Raw genomic sequence first — 13,634 nt, forward strand, 5'->3', positions numbered from 1 at the left:
GGCCAGAGATCGCATAATGGAATAATTTCACAAATAGTCCTTCAGGACTCGGGCGTACGTATCACCAACAAAAATCAATTAAATCTCTGCCCACTAACGAATATTAACAAACAAAAAAAAATAATATGACGGCCACCACGCTCACCCGGATATCCCAAAAGATCCTCAAAGCTTTTCAGGCTGCTAAATGGCGTCCCTCAAATAGTGAGCGTCCTTTATTGATGTGATTAACACAGGTCTGCTACACAGAACCACCAAACGGGAAGTAATTTCTAAAACGCACGTGAATTGGCAACAGGTAGGCAACGCGATCGATTATATGATTGGGGGGGATGACAACGTCATCATCCACCAATCCCAATCAAATGGCCATGCGCAACACAGATAATGTTTTTTTTTGCACGCATGCGCTACAAATTTTTGTAATGCTTAATATCATTTGACTTAATTATCACAAATGATATTATATCCTCAGCGCTGCCTAATAAAATATAGAATAATTTTCCGCGTTACAAACTACCTCGAGAGAATAGTAACTCTCCTCTAACAATTCTCATCCTTTTTTTCATTAATTGCCAATCCGCCTCGTGTTGAGCAAACTGCGTCACTTCCTTCATAATTCCCAGCTAGATTGTGGCTCCATTGTCGGCCACATCAAAAATTCGATTATCGACAGAAAATCCGGAGTCCGATGTCCTCGGATTGAGAAAGCGGTGGCGTGTGAATCAATTCAAAATAAATCAAAATAAAATAAATCAAACATATATATTTTTTTTAATCAAAACTCTCGCCACTGAAAGTGACTTCCCGTCTGGTGGAAGTCTCTATAATCGCGAAACGGTCGAAAACTAGTAACGTGGTAAAATACCACGTTACAGTAGGTACGAAAGGCTTTCTCGGTGGAGGAGGTGGAAGATTTAAAACTTTCAGCCTGCCGAGGAGTTTGCTCGTTGTCCAGGTCATCTTTGATGATGTAGGCTGGCTTCAGTCTTTCCACCGGTACAATCTTTTCGGTACCCTCTACTTTGATCGTGAAGATGCAGTCGTACAGCTATTCCACAAGCTCGTAAAGGCCAGACTACGGGGGTTCTAGAACCGGCATAGGCAAAGTCGGATCTTCGGGAGCCGGGGCCATAAAACCCTATTAGATCCATTATTAGAAATACATTACCCCAATTATGTGAAGCCCAGCGTAGTCAGGTTGGGAGTAGCAGCGTGCACGAAGTGGAGCGCAGTTAGACAGACAGAGCGCCGTGCGTTTTCTTTTCAAATTTAAAAAACCTTACCGCCTACAAATTCGAACAAATTTTCACCAATTCACCGTGAAAAATCCTTAGTTGTATCGAGGGTAATTGTTCAGTCATGACGGTGCCAGGAAATGATTATTTCTTCCTTACCTTAATAGTATATAATTATTTTATTAAAGTTGAAAAAAATATGAGATGTCAGTTTTTTGAAATTCAATCAATAAATTCTGAATGTAAGGTTTATTTGATAAGTTTTGCCCACTCTTGGCCAAATCACATATTTTTCAATCTGTGAACACTTTCCAATTACCTTTGCTCGATCACTCTTTGCAGCTAATTATTTTCATGTTTTTTTGTAGTAATTATTTATTATCGTGGTCAACTGGAAATGGATGAATTTTCAAATGTTTAACAGTGGGATCGATACAATGAAAAAAAATCAACAAGACATGGAATGATAGAATTCAAATTTCTTGTTTCCTCGTGCTTTTTCGAGGTTAAATGTCTTTTTAATTTTTTAAATGCTGCTTAGGAAATCTTCAAACGATATTAATAAATATCAAGAATCTGTTTACAAGTGCTGTTCAATTCATTTGCTGCTGAAATATTCAATTCAGAGTGATTTATTCAACGGAATTTTATGTGAAAGTTTATATAGAAGAAATGATTATTTGATATTTTTTAACAATGCAAAATACAGCAAGAAATGTATTCATATTTTTCTTTCAAAAATTTAGAGTTTTGAGTGTTGACTGACGTAACGCTACTCCCACTCTGACCCAAGCATCGTGGTATCGCCCCTCCGACTACCTGCACAATACAATAGGTCCCATTCTTCTATAGTCATTGGCCTAATTGGAGTTGGAAGCTAGGTGAGCCCATTGAGCGCACTTTGCCCATGCCTGTTCTAGAAGACGCTCGATGGAGTCGATGCGCAGGCACACATGAACCAGAGTAGACATTTTTGAGGATGAACATCCTAGTCTTCGAGTGGTGGGCGGTTGGAGTCGGCCTTAAACCTCTGATGTGTTCCCAAAATTTTTCAATGAAGATCTGTTGGTAGGCAGGCATGTCCTCGGGCACAAAAAGCTCGCCTGGAACACGTAGGTCTGTGCCGTAGACGAAGGCACCCGGGAAACATTTAAGTCCTGCTTGTAGCAGGTACGCCAGCCCAAAAGCACCGTTGGTAGCATTTCCGGCCAGAGTCCTTGCTGTACATCAGTGCTGCCTTGAGGTGCCACCTCCCCACCAAATCGTTAGATTGGAGATGGTACGGTGTGGTCCTGATCTTATAGCAGTGTCAGAGGCATCGGTGGTAAGTGAGAGTGACGCTTTCGGCGAGAGAAAGGCTGTTCGTGCTGCTGAGGCAATACTCCTTGTGTATTCCATAAAAGCTTCTTCTACCTCAGGGGTTTCAAGGGACTTTCCGCTTGACCTTCTTCCAAAGCGTTGAGAGGTGACTGGAGTTGTGATGCATGGGGAACATTATTCCGGTAGTAATTTATGACTCCCAGAAATCGACGGAGATTTGAGATTGTCTCTGGCTTGGGAGAAGATAGGATGGCCTCAACATGGATGAAAATTTAGACTTAAGGGTTAAGGGGTAACGGGGTTTGCCCTCCGCGTAATCACCTTATCGGCGAGGCAATCTTATGCGTAAGGTAAATACCTTTCATTTTTTTTCTCTAGAGGGGGAGTGACTGTGGTGACTCCGTCCGTGCCTAGTTCCAGCGCAGAAATTGTTGCGCCAGTATCACGCATGCGCAGGCAATTTCTAGTCTTGCGCAGGGAATAACCCTACAGAAATTGTTTTTGTATTATATTGTATTGATTACTACTAATACATTGAATAAAAATATATATTTGGTGAAAATTGTGGAGATTTGAATATCCTGGGGAAATTAGACCAGAGAAGCTAAATTGATGGCCTACCCGCTCTTGTTCACTGTGTAGCCCACGTAGGTCACCTCCTGGTGCTGGCGTTGAATGGGGGACTTGGTGATATGCACGGACCAAGTCGATGGTGGACAAGATTCTCTTGCCGTGTAGACCTTGAGAGATGTCCTTCGGGACAGGCATTAGGTAGCGGGTAGGGACCGTTTGTTCAATAAGCCGCCTGAAATCGCCACTGGTGTCGCCAGCCTCCCAGTTTCTTATGCACCATCTGAATAGGACTGGCCCAGTTAGTACTCGAAGGTCGTATGATGCCTAGCTACAGAAACAGATTGATGATTTTCTTCGCTGCTTTCAATTCGTCTCCAGCCAGCCTGCGTACTCTTTCCACAGCTGTGCGTCCTCTTGTGAGGATGTGATACGTCCTATTAGTAGGAACTTAGGAGGCAGGAACGATGCTAGGTTTGGTAATGTCGATAAATTTATGGAGTAGCTCGGTGTACTCGCTCTCAGGCAGAGCCTTGGGTGGTATCTGTAGTTAATTAGTCGGCGTTCTTTGAGCTCAATGACCAGCCCGAAAGGGGTAATGAAATTAGCCGCAATGATTGCTGATTGGATATCAACAACTATAATAGATCAAGTTAAGCGGCATTACCTGTGTTCCATATGTATTGATGGTGGTTGAGTTTACTGCATAGAGTTGAACTTCCGATGGTCAATCTTAGATTGATACCAGCGCGGGGAAGAACAAAAACTACAAAACTAGAATCGGTCAGGATGCGGATGTTTGAAGATTTGGCATGGATTTGTAGACGGAGTGACTTGAGTCACTTGGAATGAGTTGAGTGACTGAAGTGCTGTCGCCCTCCGCCTGGACCGACGATAGCTGGGTCCGTTTCCCGTGGAGAATTTGAATGTAGCAGGGTGTTTGCAGGGCTGCAGACACCTCGTTTTCTCTCCAAACCTCTGGTGTTAAAAGCAGTGGGCCTGGGGTACGAAATCTGAAACATGACCTTCTGTGGTTGCTGCTACTGCTGAGTTTGGCTTTTTTTTTTTTAATAGAGGGAAAAAAAGGTTTTATACCACGTCAGGCCCAGATGGTCGGGCCCGGTGTGTCGGATTCAGTCTGATCTAGATGGAGCGACCACGAGATCTCAGGCCCGAAGGCCATGAGCTCGGCTAAATTGCAACTGTTACCGACTAAAAAAACGCTTTCTGCTCCTACTCACTATCCCCCGTGGGACCGCCGCTGGGCATTACATCGCGGGGGTGAGTTAATCATTCCTAGGGTAGGAAAGCTTCGCGTACCTGGGTTGGGGCCACCCGTGGCTTCCTCCTGTTGTTGGCGTCGTCTGCGCTCGCGCTCCAGTCGTCGCAGCTGGACTAGCACGGCTGCCGCGTATTTACTGGTAGCCTCCCAGCAGGCCTCACTCCGCAGCATACACTCCATCAGTGTCTCTGGGTGGATCTGCCCCCCCCACCACGGCCGACCATCTCCGCCGGTCCTCCTCGAAGCGGAAGCACGCGAAGAACACATGTTCCGCATCCTCAATAGCCAGTCCACAAGTAGGGCATTCCGGGGTGACCTCGGCCTTGATCCGTTGCCGGAAGCACCCGTGGCCTCTGAGATTCTGCGTCAGATAGTGACCTCCCCGTGGCTTCGGTTTAGCCAAACTCCTACTTGACTTATCAGCCGATGAGTCCACCTACCCTTGGGGAAGTTGTCCCATCTTTCTTGCCATAGGGCTACGCTCCTACCACGCTCTTCCCTACGCAGCTCCGCAGGGCTCAGCCCAGAGTCCTTCCTGCGCTGGTACAGCGCCGCTCTCTCGGCTGCAATTATCCCAATGGGCACCATCCCTGCTACTACGCACTCCGCATCTTCGGACACGATGTGGTAAGCGCAAGCAACCCTTAGCGCGCTCAAACGGTACACAGACGCGACCCTATGTCTGCGGATCTCCGCCTGTAAAGTACTAGCCCAAACTGCGATGCCGTACGTCATCACTGATGTTACCACCGAGGTCAGCAGCTGTCTTCTGTCTAGGTCCCCCTATATTGGGCATCAGCCTTGACAGTACCCCTCTTATTGCCGACTCCTTCTTGCAGGTCTGCTCTATATGTTCCCTGAAGCTGAGGCGGGCATCGATCATCACCCCCAAGTACCGTATGTACGGCTTTGAGGTGATATCGCAGTCCCCAGCTTGCAGCTTCATCAGCTCGGCCGTCCTCCTGCTTGTTATCAAAACTGCCTCGGTCTTGTGCGTAGCCAGGTCCAGCCCCGCCCAGCGCATACATGCTAGGATTCTGACATAGACAATGTCGAAGGCTAGATGGGTTTCCTCGATTTGCGTTGCCACCATCACCAGGGCCAGGTCGTCAACGAATGCGACCATCCTCACGGAATCCATATTGGTTGTTAGCGAGCTTGCCGTGCACTGCTCAATCAATCCTCCGAGCTAGTATTCGCTCCACGATTTTCCCCGTTGTGTTCAGCATGCAGAGCGGACGGTTGGATGATGCATTGTCCACTGGCTTGTTCTCCTTGGGAATCAAGACCAGTCTCTGCCGCTTCCACACATCGAGGAAAGAGCGTTCCTTCAGGCACGCGCTATACACCTCCGCGAAGACATCCGGTGCTGCGCTGATGGCTGCTTTGAGCGCGACGTTCGGGGCCTTGGTATTTCGTACCCGCGAACAGGCCTCAACCACCTCCTCCTCCGTGACCCTCGGGACCTCATCGGGGCCGCACAGCGGGACCGCGTATTGCAGTTCCGGCTGTTCCGGAAACAGTAGCGCTACTATCCGTTCCAACAACTTCGAGCTGGTCGGTCTCGGTGCGGCCTGGCACTGGAGCCGTGTCATTACGACCTGATATGGCCGACCCCATGTGACGGTCTTAACCTCGTTGAGCAGGTCTTGCTGGCTCTTGCTGGCTTTAATGGCCCTATTCAGCCTCTTGCGGGCCTCTTTGTAGGCCTTGTCGAGCGCCTCCGCACCATCTGTCCTCCTCCTACGTTGCGCTGCCCTTCTGGCGGCGCTGGATTCCTTCCGCAGCGTGGCTATCTCGTCTGTTCACCGGTAGACGGGAGCTTCATCGCCCGGTGGTCGCTGGTTATATACGTATCAAGCACTTTCCACGGGCATCCCTCTCGTGTCAGGCTGCTGCTCGTGAACGTCAGATCCACTATAGCGCTGGCATTCCCTCTTACAAAGGTGTTCCCACCCCCGTCGTTGAGCAGTACCATGTCCAAGGTAGCCATGGCTTCCAACAGGGCATAGCCTCTCCGGTTGGTCTCCCTGCTCCCCCAGTCCACTGCACAGGCGTTGAAGTCAGCGGTGATAACCGCTTGGAGGTGCTGCTTCGCATCTTCGCACAGTTGGTCTAGGAGCTCAACGAATTTCTCCAAAGGAAGGTTGGGCGGTGCGTAGCAGCTGTAGAAGTAGGTGTCGCTAATCAAAGCCCTCACATGGCCGTCTGCAGTCCTCCCCGAGTTGGCCCGGATGGGAGATCCATCACAGGACCAGATTGCGGCTCTCCCTGAAGTGTCAGTCATCCAGGAGGTGCTACTGACCTGCCTGTAGGACTCAGATAGAATCGCTAGTTCCACTTTTAGCTCTCGCACGATCTGCATCAGCAGGTCCTGCGCCATCTCGCAGTGGTTGAGGTCCAGTTGCAGAATCCTCATCTCCGTTGATTTGGGTTCCCGCCGCGTGACTCCCTACAAATCGGGCATCTCGCGCTTCCCGCCGTGTCCGCCAATTCACTCGTGACGTCTCTCTCTGTGCATAGCAGACAGTGCGCCACCTTGCTGCATTCGCTCGCCTTGTGCCCACTTCCTCCACACTTGACACAGAGGTCGGAGCTATCAATTGTGCTCTTGCATCTGGCGGCGAGATGCCCATAGTGCCAGCACCAATAGCACTTAGTCATCCTTTCCACTTTCCGAACTCTGCAGTTGACCCATCTAACCCTGAGCCTACCACCTGCCCCCAGGATGGCTCTCGCCACCTGCTCAGGCAGGGTGGCCAATGACGTCTGGGTTCCTTCGTACGTCCTGCGGAGCAGCTTGACGGCGCCCGCCGGCAACTCGACACTGCCACCTGCCCCTCTCAGGGCTTCCAGGACGTCTCCCTTCGTGGTGACATGGTCCAGGTCCCTGATTTCAATGTCCTGTTCTGGTCCATTGCCCAGGACTTTCGTATCCTCGCCAAGGAGCTCCACCAGTGTTCTTCTGAGCACGATGAGCCTTATCGGCGCGGCCCTTGGCCAGGACGATAAGCATGTCTCTTGTGGCTGTCTTGCGGACCTTATCCACACAGGCCCGTGCCTGCTTCCCGGGTACATCCCTCTTTATTTTCGCGAGACCTTCCGCATATTTGGCCTTTTCCTTAGGCCGGATGATCAAGGCATCCGGTCTGAGTGCCACACCCTTGAGTTTGTCACCCTTCTTAGCAGCGTTCGGGTTCTTCGGGGGGGGGGGGGGGGGGGGGGGGAGCTTGGCTGCCCTTCTTCGGCTCCTTCCGCCTACTTACTAGGACCCATTGCTGATCAGCAGGAGGGGTCGGCAGTGCCCCAGTTGTGGGCAGCACAGGATACGCTTCCTTCGGCCCCTTCTTCGTTTGATTGTTGAGGTCCGGTGATTCTCGTTTCCTCCTCTTGCCCTGTCGTATTTCCTGTGCGCTGGCGTCTTGTGCATTTTTTTTTAAAGACGTTTAGAGGAACCTTCCAGGGGTTCGGGCCGAGGTCTTTCAAGGCCAGATCTGAGATTCTGACTCAGTAAGCCCCCTCTTCTCCTCTCCGCGCCTGGTCCCGTACCCCCCACGGAGCCGCCGGCAGGCATTCCCTCGCGGGGGGGACATTAGCGGTGGACCGCTCTCCCTGCGGCTGTGCACAGAGTCAAAGATCGCAGACTCATTCACCTACCTATCACCTCCACCTTCCTCCTGCGAAGTTCATCCAGACGGACTTCCTTCATTCCCACCCCGGCACAATCTCCCAGCATTACACTCGACAGTGTCTCGGGCGGGGTCGGCGAGCCAATCGGACTCAACCAGTTTTCGCGATGACGAGCGAACCGCGGGCAAGCGAAAAACACGTGTTCGGCGTCCTCGGCCGCACCCAGACAGAGCTGACAGTCCGGTGAGACTTCGTGCCCGAATCTGTGGAGGTACGCCCGGAAGCAGCCGTGCCCTGACAGCATCTGCGTATAGTGAAAGTTCACCTCTCCGAGTCGCCTCTCAAACCATGGGCCAACTTCGGGAATAAGGCGGAAGGTCCACCTTCCCTATCGCGATTTGCACCACTTCTCCTGCCAGGCGTCGATGCTTCTCCGCCTCGCTTCGCTAGCCATCATCGATTCAGTTCCGCTTCCCTTTGACGATCCAGGTGAGGGTGCTTGCTCCTTCATTCTGTAGAAGAACCGCCTCTCTTCCACCATGATTTCAATGGGGATCATCCCAGCGATGATACATTGTACATGGCATTCCACAGAAGGGGTCCCAACACAGAGCCCTGTGGGACTCCCCCCGTGACCCTGTGCTCCCTGGGACCGTCCTGTGTATCATACTGTAGCCCACGATTGGTGAAATAGTTCCCCACATCCCTTTGGAGGCAGTCCGGGACTCCGAATTCTTGTAAGGCCACCATGATGCAACTCCATCGTGCGGAATTAAACGCGTTGCGTATGCCCAGCGTCGCCACCAGGCAGTACTTTTTCGCTCCCTTGTTCCAACGGGCGCCCGAGATGGTATTTCTGGCTGTCGAAACAACCAGATCAATGGCCCCGAGGGTTGATTTCCCGCGACGAAAGTCGGGCTGGTCATCGGCCAGCAACCGGTTGACCAGGGATTCAATCCGCCTATGGATGATCCTCTCCAGAATCTTCCCTGCGGTATCCAACATGCAGAGCGGACGGTAGGATGCTGGGTCGTCCGGTGGTTTCTTCCCTTTCGGGAGCAGTACCAACCTCTGCTTTTTCCACTGGGTAGGGAGCGTTCCTTCTGTGAGACAGGCGCTGTAGGCCTCAAGGAAGAGGTCTGGTAGGGTCAGTATAGCTGCCTTAATCGCAACGTTCGGGACATCATCAGGGCCAGGGGCCTTCGTATTCCCCACACGACTGGTCGCCTCCATTAGCTCCTCTATGGTGAGAAGCGGGATATTCTTCAGATCGTTTCGCCCGCTCATGCGTGAAAGGTCAGGTTGGCTGGGGAAAAGCTCCTAAACGATCCTATCGAGAAGGACAGGGCACGTAGGTGATGGCATCGCTTGGCACTTAAACCTCACCATGACCACCGTGTACGGCCTGCCCCAGGAGTCGTCCTCCACTTGAGCTGCCAGTTCCCTTCACGCAGCAGCTTTACCTCGCTTGATCGCCTTGGCGAACCTGCATCTTACCTCCTTGTGAGCAGCCTCGAGTAAGGCATGCTGAGGTCTCTTGCGCGCACGCTGTGTCAGTTTCTTGGCCGCGTTACACCGTTTCCGCAGCGCCGCGATCTCCTTTGTCCACCAGTAAACCGGTGGCCGCCGGTTACTGCCGCGTCTTCTGGGCATGGTGGCGTCGCAGGCACGCGCGACTTTGCGCATCATGTCCGTCGCCTTCTCTGTCGCATCCTTTCCTCTGGATGGTCCCGTCTCCAGTGCTGCTACGAAGATGTTAGCGTCGTAGTCGCTTGCCTTCCAGCCGGTGACCCGAGTCCTCACTGGTACCGGCCGCCATGTCCTATCGCAGGTGATCTCCCAGGTTAGGGCACGGTGGTCACTGGCAGTGTATGTGTCACTCACTCTCCATGAGCAGTTCCCTCTTGCGAGGCTTCCACTCACGACGATGAGGTCCACGATTGAGGTGGCCCTCCCTCTGGTGAATGTTGGTACCTCGCCACAGTTGAGCAGCACCAGGTCCAGGAGCGCCATGGCTTCAAGCAATGCATGGCCCCTTGCGTTCATTATCCTGCTGCCCCAATCGACTGCCCACGCGTTGAAGTCCCCCGCTATTGCCACGGGAGAGTGTTGCTTCACGTAGGATGGGCCTGCAAGGTTCACACTTCCCGTGGCCAACCCACACGATCTGTCCCCACTTGTCGTTTCCGACACAATGGAGGCCAAGTGGCCAACCTCCACAATGCTGCAGTCGCTGGATGAAGACGACAGAGTGCCTGCTTTCGCACGCTCTGCCGCCTGTACTAGGATATCCCTCCCCTGCACGGTAAACGTGGCTGGTTTTATGAGGTCCATGTCCGTCGTTGAAGTGTGTTTGGTCCGCGGGGGCGTGGTCGCCCCTACCCTTCCTCGCCCAGGGGTGAGGACGAGCTTTCCCCTACCCGCCACCCGTGGACGCGCCGTGTAGCAGTATCACCTGTGCCCACGGTGCTGAGTTTGGCTGACAAGTCCGGGAAAGGCACTGCCAAGCTCTCCAAAGATCTCTTAACAGTGCTGTTCTGTTTGTACTCAATGGCAGGGTTGTTTTCAGACTGGAGATGGGGTCCAGACCATGACGGGGCTTGGGCATGGCCTGCTGTTACGATCTGAGTATTGATTTCACTGCCAGGTTGACTATGTGGCGTGACAACTGGACTCATTGACATGACATCGGAGCTCATGTGGTTCTCCATGGTGCGTACTGCAGCCTCTGCCAGCTGGTCCAAAGTGCTGCTATTCTGAACGGCCTTGAAAATTTTGCACAGATGGTCACTCAATTACGACAACCATTTACTGCGAAAGAGTTCTTGAGAAGCCCCATTCCCAACAAGGGTCCTAATCTTTCTTAGCAGTTGGTTGGGTTTACGATTTCATAGCGTGAGCTCTGTCAAGAGTTTGTACAACTGGCGGTCAACAGAATCGGTGAAGCGTTTAATTAAACTTGTTTTGCGAAAAGAGTACTTAGCCTGGGGTGGCAGTGTCCTGAGCACGTCGAACACCTCCTTCAGAACCTCAAGTTTCGGTGCCGCAATGACTGCTTCGACTTGGATGGATCAAATTATATGTTCGAATTGAGTAAAGACGATGGAACAACACCAACACAAAGGACAAGGTTCATCAGCAACTCAATAATGATAATTAGAACAACAAATTAATTCAGCATTTTGAAATTTTTTCTTCGAAATCATTATGAACACAAACTAATAAGAAAGATGAATAGTTTTCTTTTTTTTTAATCAAATGTACGGAATCATTTTCAACTTGACACTTCTTTCATTGAGATCGAAGCGTGAACTAGTTCTTCCACCTGGCTGGGTATTTCGCGTAAGGAGATACGCATAAAAATTCCACCTGGCCAATAATTAGCCTGAGTTGGTAGGTTAGGGTTCCTTACGAATGGAAATTCGTGAGGTCGTAGGGAATACTCCCCCGAGCATCTTTGCTCTAGGCGCTTCGAAAATCTCCTCAGGAGATCTCACGCTTTGCAATTTTAATGGGGCTCAGGCCTTCGGCATTTGACTTTACCGTTCCATTCTTTGATGAGTTTTCTTTCTCTTCCTTATTCTTGTTCTTCTTTTTGTAACATCAAAGTGTCATCCATATTTGTGATAATTTTTTCCGCCTCAACAACTAATGATGAGTCATCTCTTGAATTACATAAACTAATGATGAGTTATCACTTGAATTACATCATTCTGCGACGGTGGCGCTCGGATCTGGGTTTGATCCAGAACCCACCCTGTTTATCTAGTTAGGTTTCTTTATGGTGTTGTCGCTCCAGATTTACCGGAGTTACAGGAACGAAGGTGGTGATTTTGGCCGTGTTTTGCGACTCCGACCAAAGGGATAGGTTTGTTCCGAGTTTTCGATGTCACCACAGAAAAAATCATTACAAATGTATAATTATCAATAGTTCTAAGTCATCACAAATATCAGAGCGTACCCCACATTTGACGAAGATGAGAATTATATTCATGCCTTGATACGAATGGGATGCCCGCGATAATTCGAAATTTTCGTTTGAATTTATAACGAACTACGTGAAAAATTAATAAAATAATTATTGTTTCGCAATGTTCTTAAGGTCAGCGGTATGGCAACCGAGACTCAGATCCTTGAAGCGCTTCGACGATATCCTCACAGACCAGTTTATGTGCAGAAATGTCTCTACAATTTGTTCCGCTTGACGCCGTACTTCAATGAAGCACGTGTCGACGTAATTCAACTCGTATTACCTGGAATGCGTGCTCATCCAGATGAGTTTCGCGTCCAAATGGCTGCAACAGCATGTCTCTATAACTTGACTAAGGGTGAATTGGCAATGAGAATTCATCCTAATATTCTTAAACAAATTGTGGATCTCACATTGGTAGCCATGGAGTCATATCCGAATCATTATCAATTACAGAAGAACACCTTGCTTACTCTGTGCAGTGATCGAATTCTACAAGATGTCGCTTTTGATAAATACAGGTAACACAATAATACAGAAAAATCATGAGTGCTTATGTTCATTTCTCAGATACTAATGATTGAAGATAATTCAGCTGGATTTGAAAATTCTCTCTTGTATTAATTGACTTTTTACTTGCGTAATAAATGTACTGAATGCGGCATGCTTCTCTTGTAGCAAATAGTTCTCGAATCGTTAGGTTCACATACAGAAAATTATAGTAGAGTTTTTCGCACTGGGGAAAAATAATTTCCATATTACATATAACGATATAGATTACCAAATAACTGTGTAATATCTCCAATTTTATCACATTCATTACAAACGCGAGAAACTTTAAAGAAAATTGAACATAATTGATTTTCTTTTTAGTTGACGAGAATGATGAATTTTTTTTAATTCGAGCGTTATCAAGGTTGGCATCATCTACGTTACAGAGTAAGGGGGTAGCTGTCATAGGATCTTAAAATTCTTTAATTAGATAGGGTGTCCCATTCGAAACAGCACATCTGGATAACTTTTGATGGAAGTAAGGGACAACAAAACGGTAGGTACAAAAGTTGAACGATTCGAAGGGGGAAACTCGATGCTGATGAAATTCGAATTCCTACATCTAATTGTTTATGTTGCAAGCATGAAGCTATTTTTATTAGATGACAACAATATTTTTGAGCGCGCGAACGTTATGCCTCTTGACAAGATACATTTGAATCGATACGATATTTGATGATTAAGTCACCGATTGGTCACGAAATATCTTTCATAAATTGGAATTAAATATATAAAATTCTTTCCTCATTGTATACCTTTTCGGGCTTTTACGAGTAACCGATTCCGCTTCCATTTTCTGTACCATATTAGTCATGTAGCAAAGGAAATCCTCACCCGAGGAGAAAAATTTTGGTCTCGTGCAGTCGACTTTAATGTTTTTTTCTTACGATACTCTGGCTGGGGAATCACCTGAGAAATTAAAAAATTTCAGGCGTGGTACCGGTGGGAATCGAATTCACGCTCTTCCGCACACAAGTCTGACGCCTTTACCAAGTGATGTCTAATGTTATTGTTACTGATAGGAATGCACAACTTTATTCGGTGGGAGGACAGACCTAAAAAGTTGGGGGGG

At 49.1% G+C, this 13,634-nt stretch overlaps 1 protein-coding gene across 5 annotated transcripts in view; it reads left to right on the plus strand.

Moving 5' to 3' along the window:
• LOC105272327 (protein zyg-11 homolog B) overlaps window positions 1–13,634 on the plus strand; it is a 127,965-nt gene that overhangs the window by 50,956 nt on the left and 63,375 nt on the right. For all 5 annotated transcript variants that reach the window (XM_011314412.1, XM_011314411.1, XM_011314409.1 and 2 more), the window contains one exon: window positions 12,143–12,531. In XM_011314412.1, coding sequence (XP_011312714.1) covers window positions 12,143–12,531 — 389 coding nt within the window. The remainder of the gene's footprint in view (window positions 1–12,142; window positions 12,532–13,634) is intronic.

This window comes from Fopius arisanus, unplaced genomic scaffold, assembly GCF_000806365.1.
Source record: "Fopius arisanus strain USDA-PBARC FA_bdor unplaced genomic scaffold, ASM80636v1 scaffold00162, whole genome shotgun sequence".
In the NCBI taxonomy this organism is placed as follows: Eukaryota; Metazoa; Arthropoda; class Insecta; order Hymenoptera; family Braconidae; genus Fopius; species Fopius arisanus.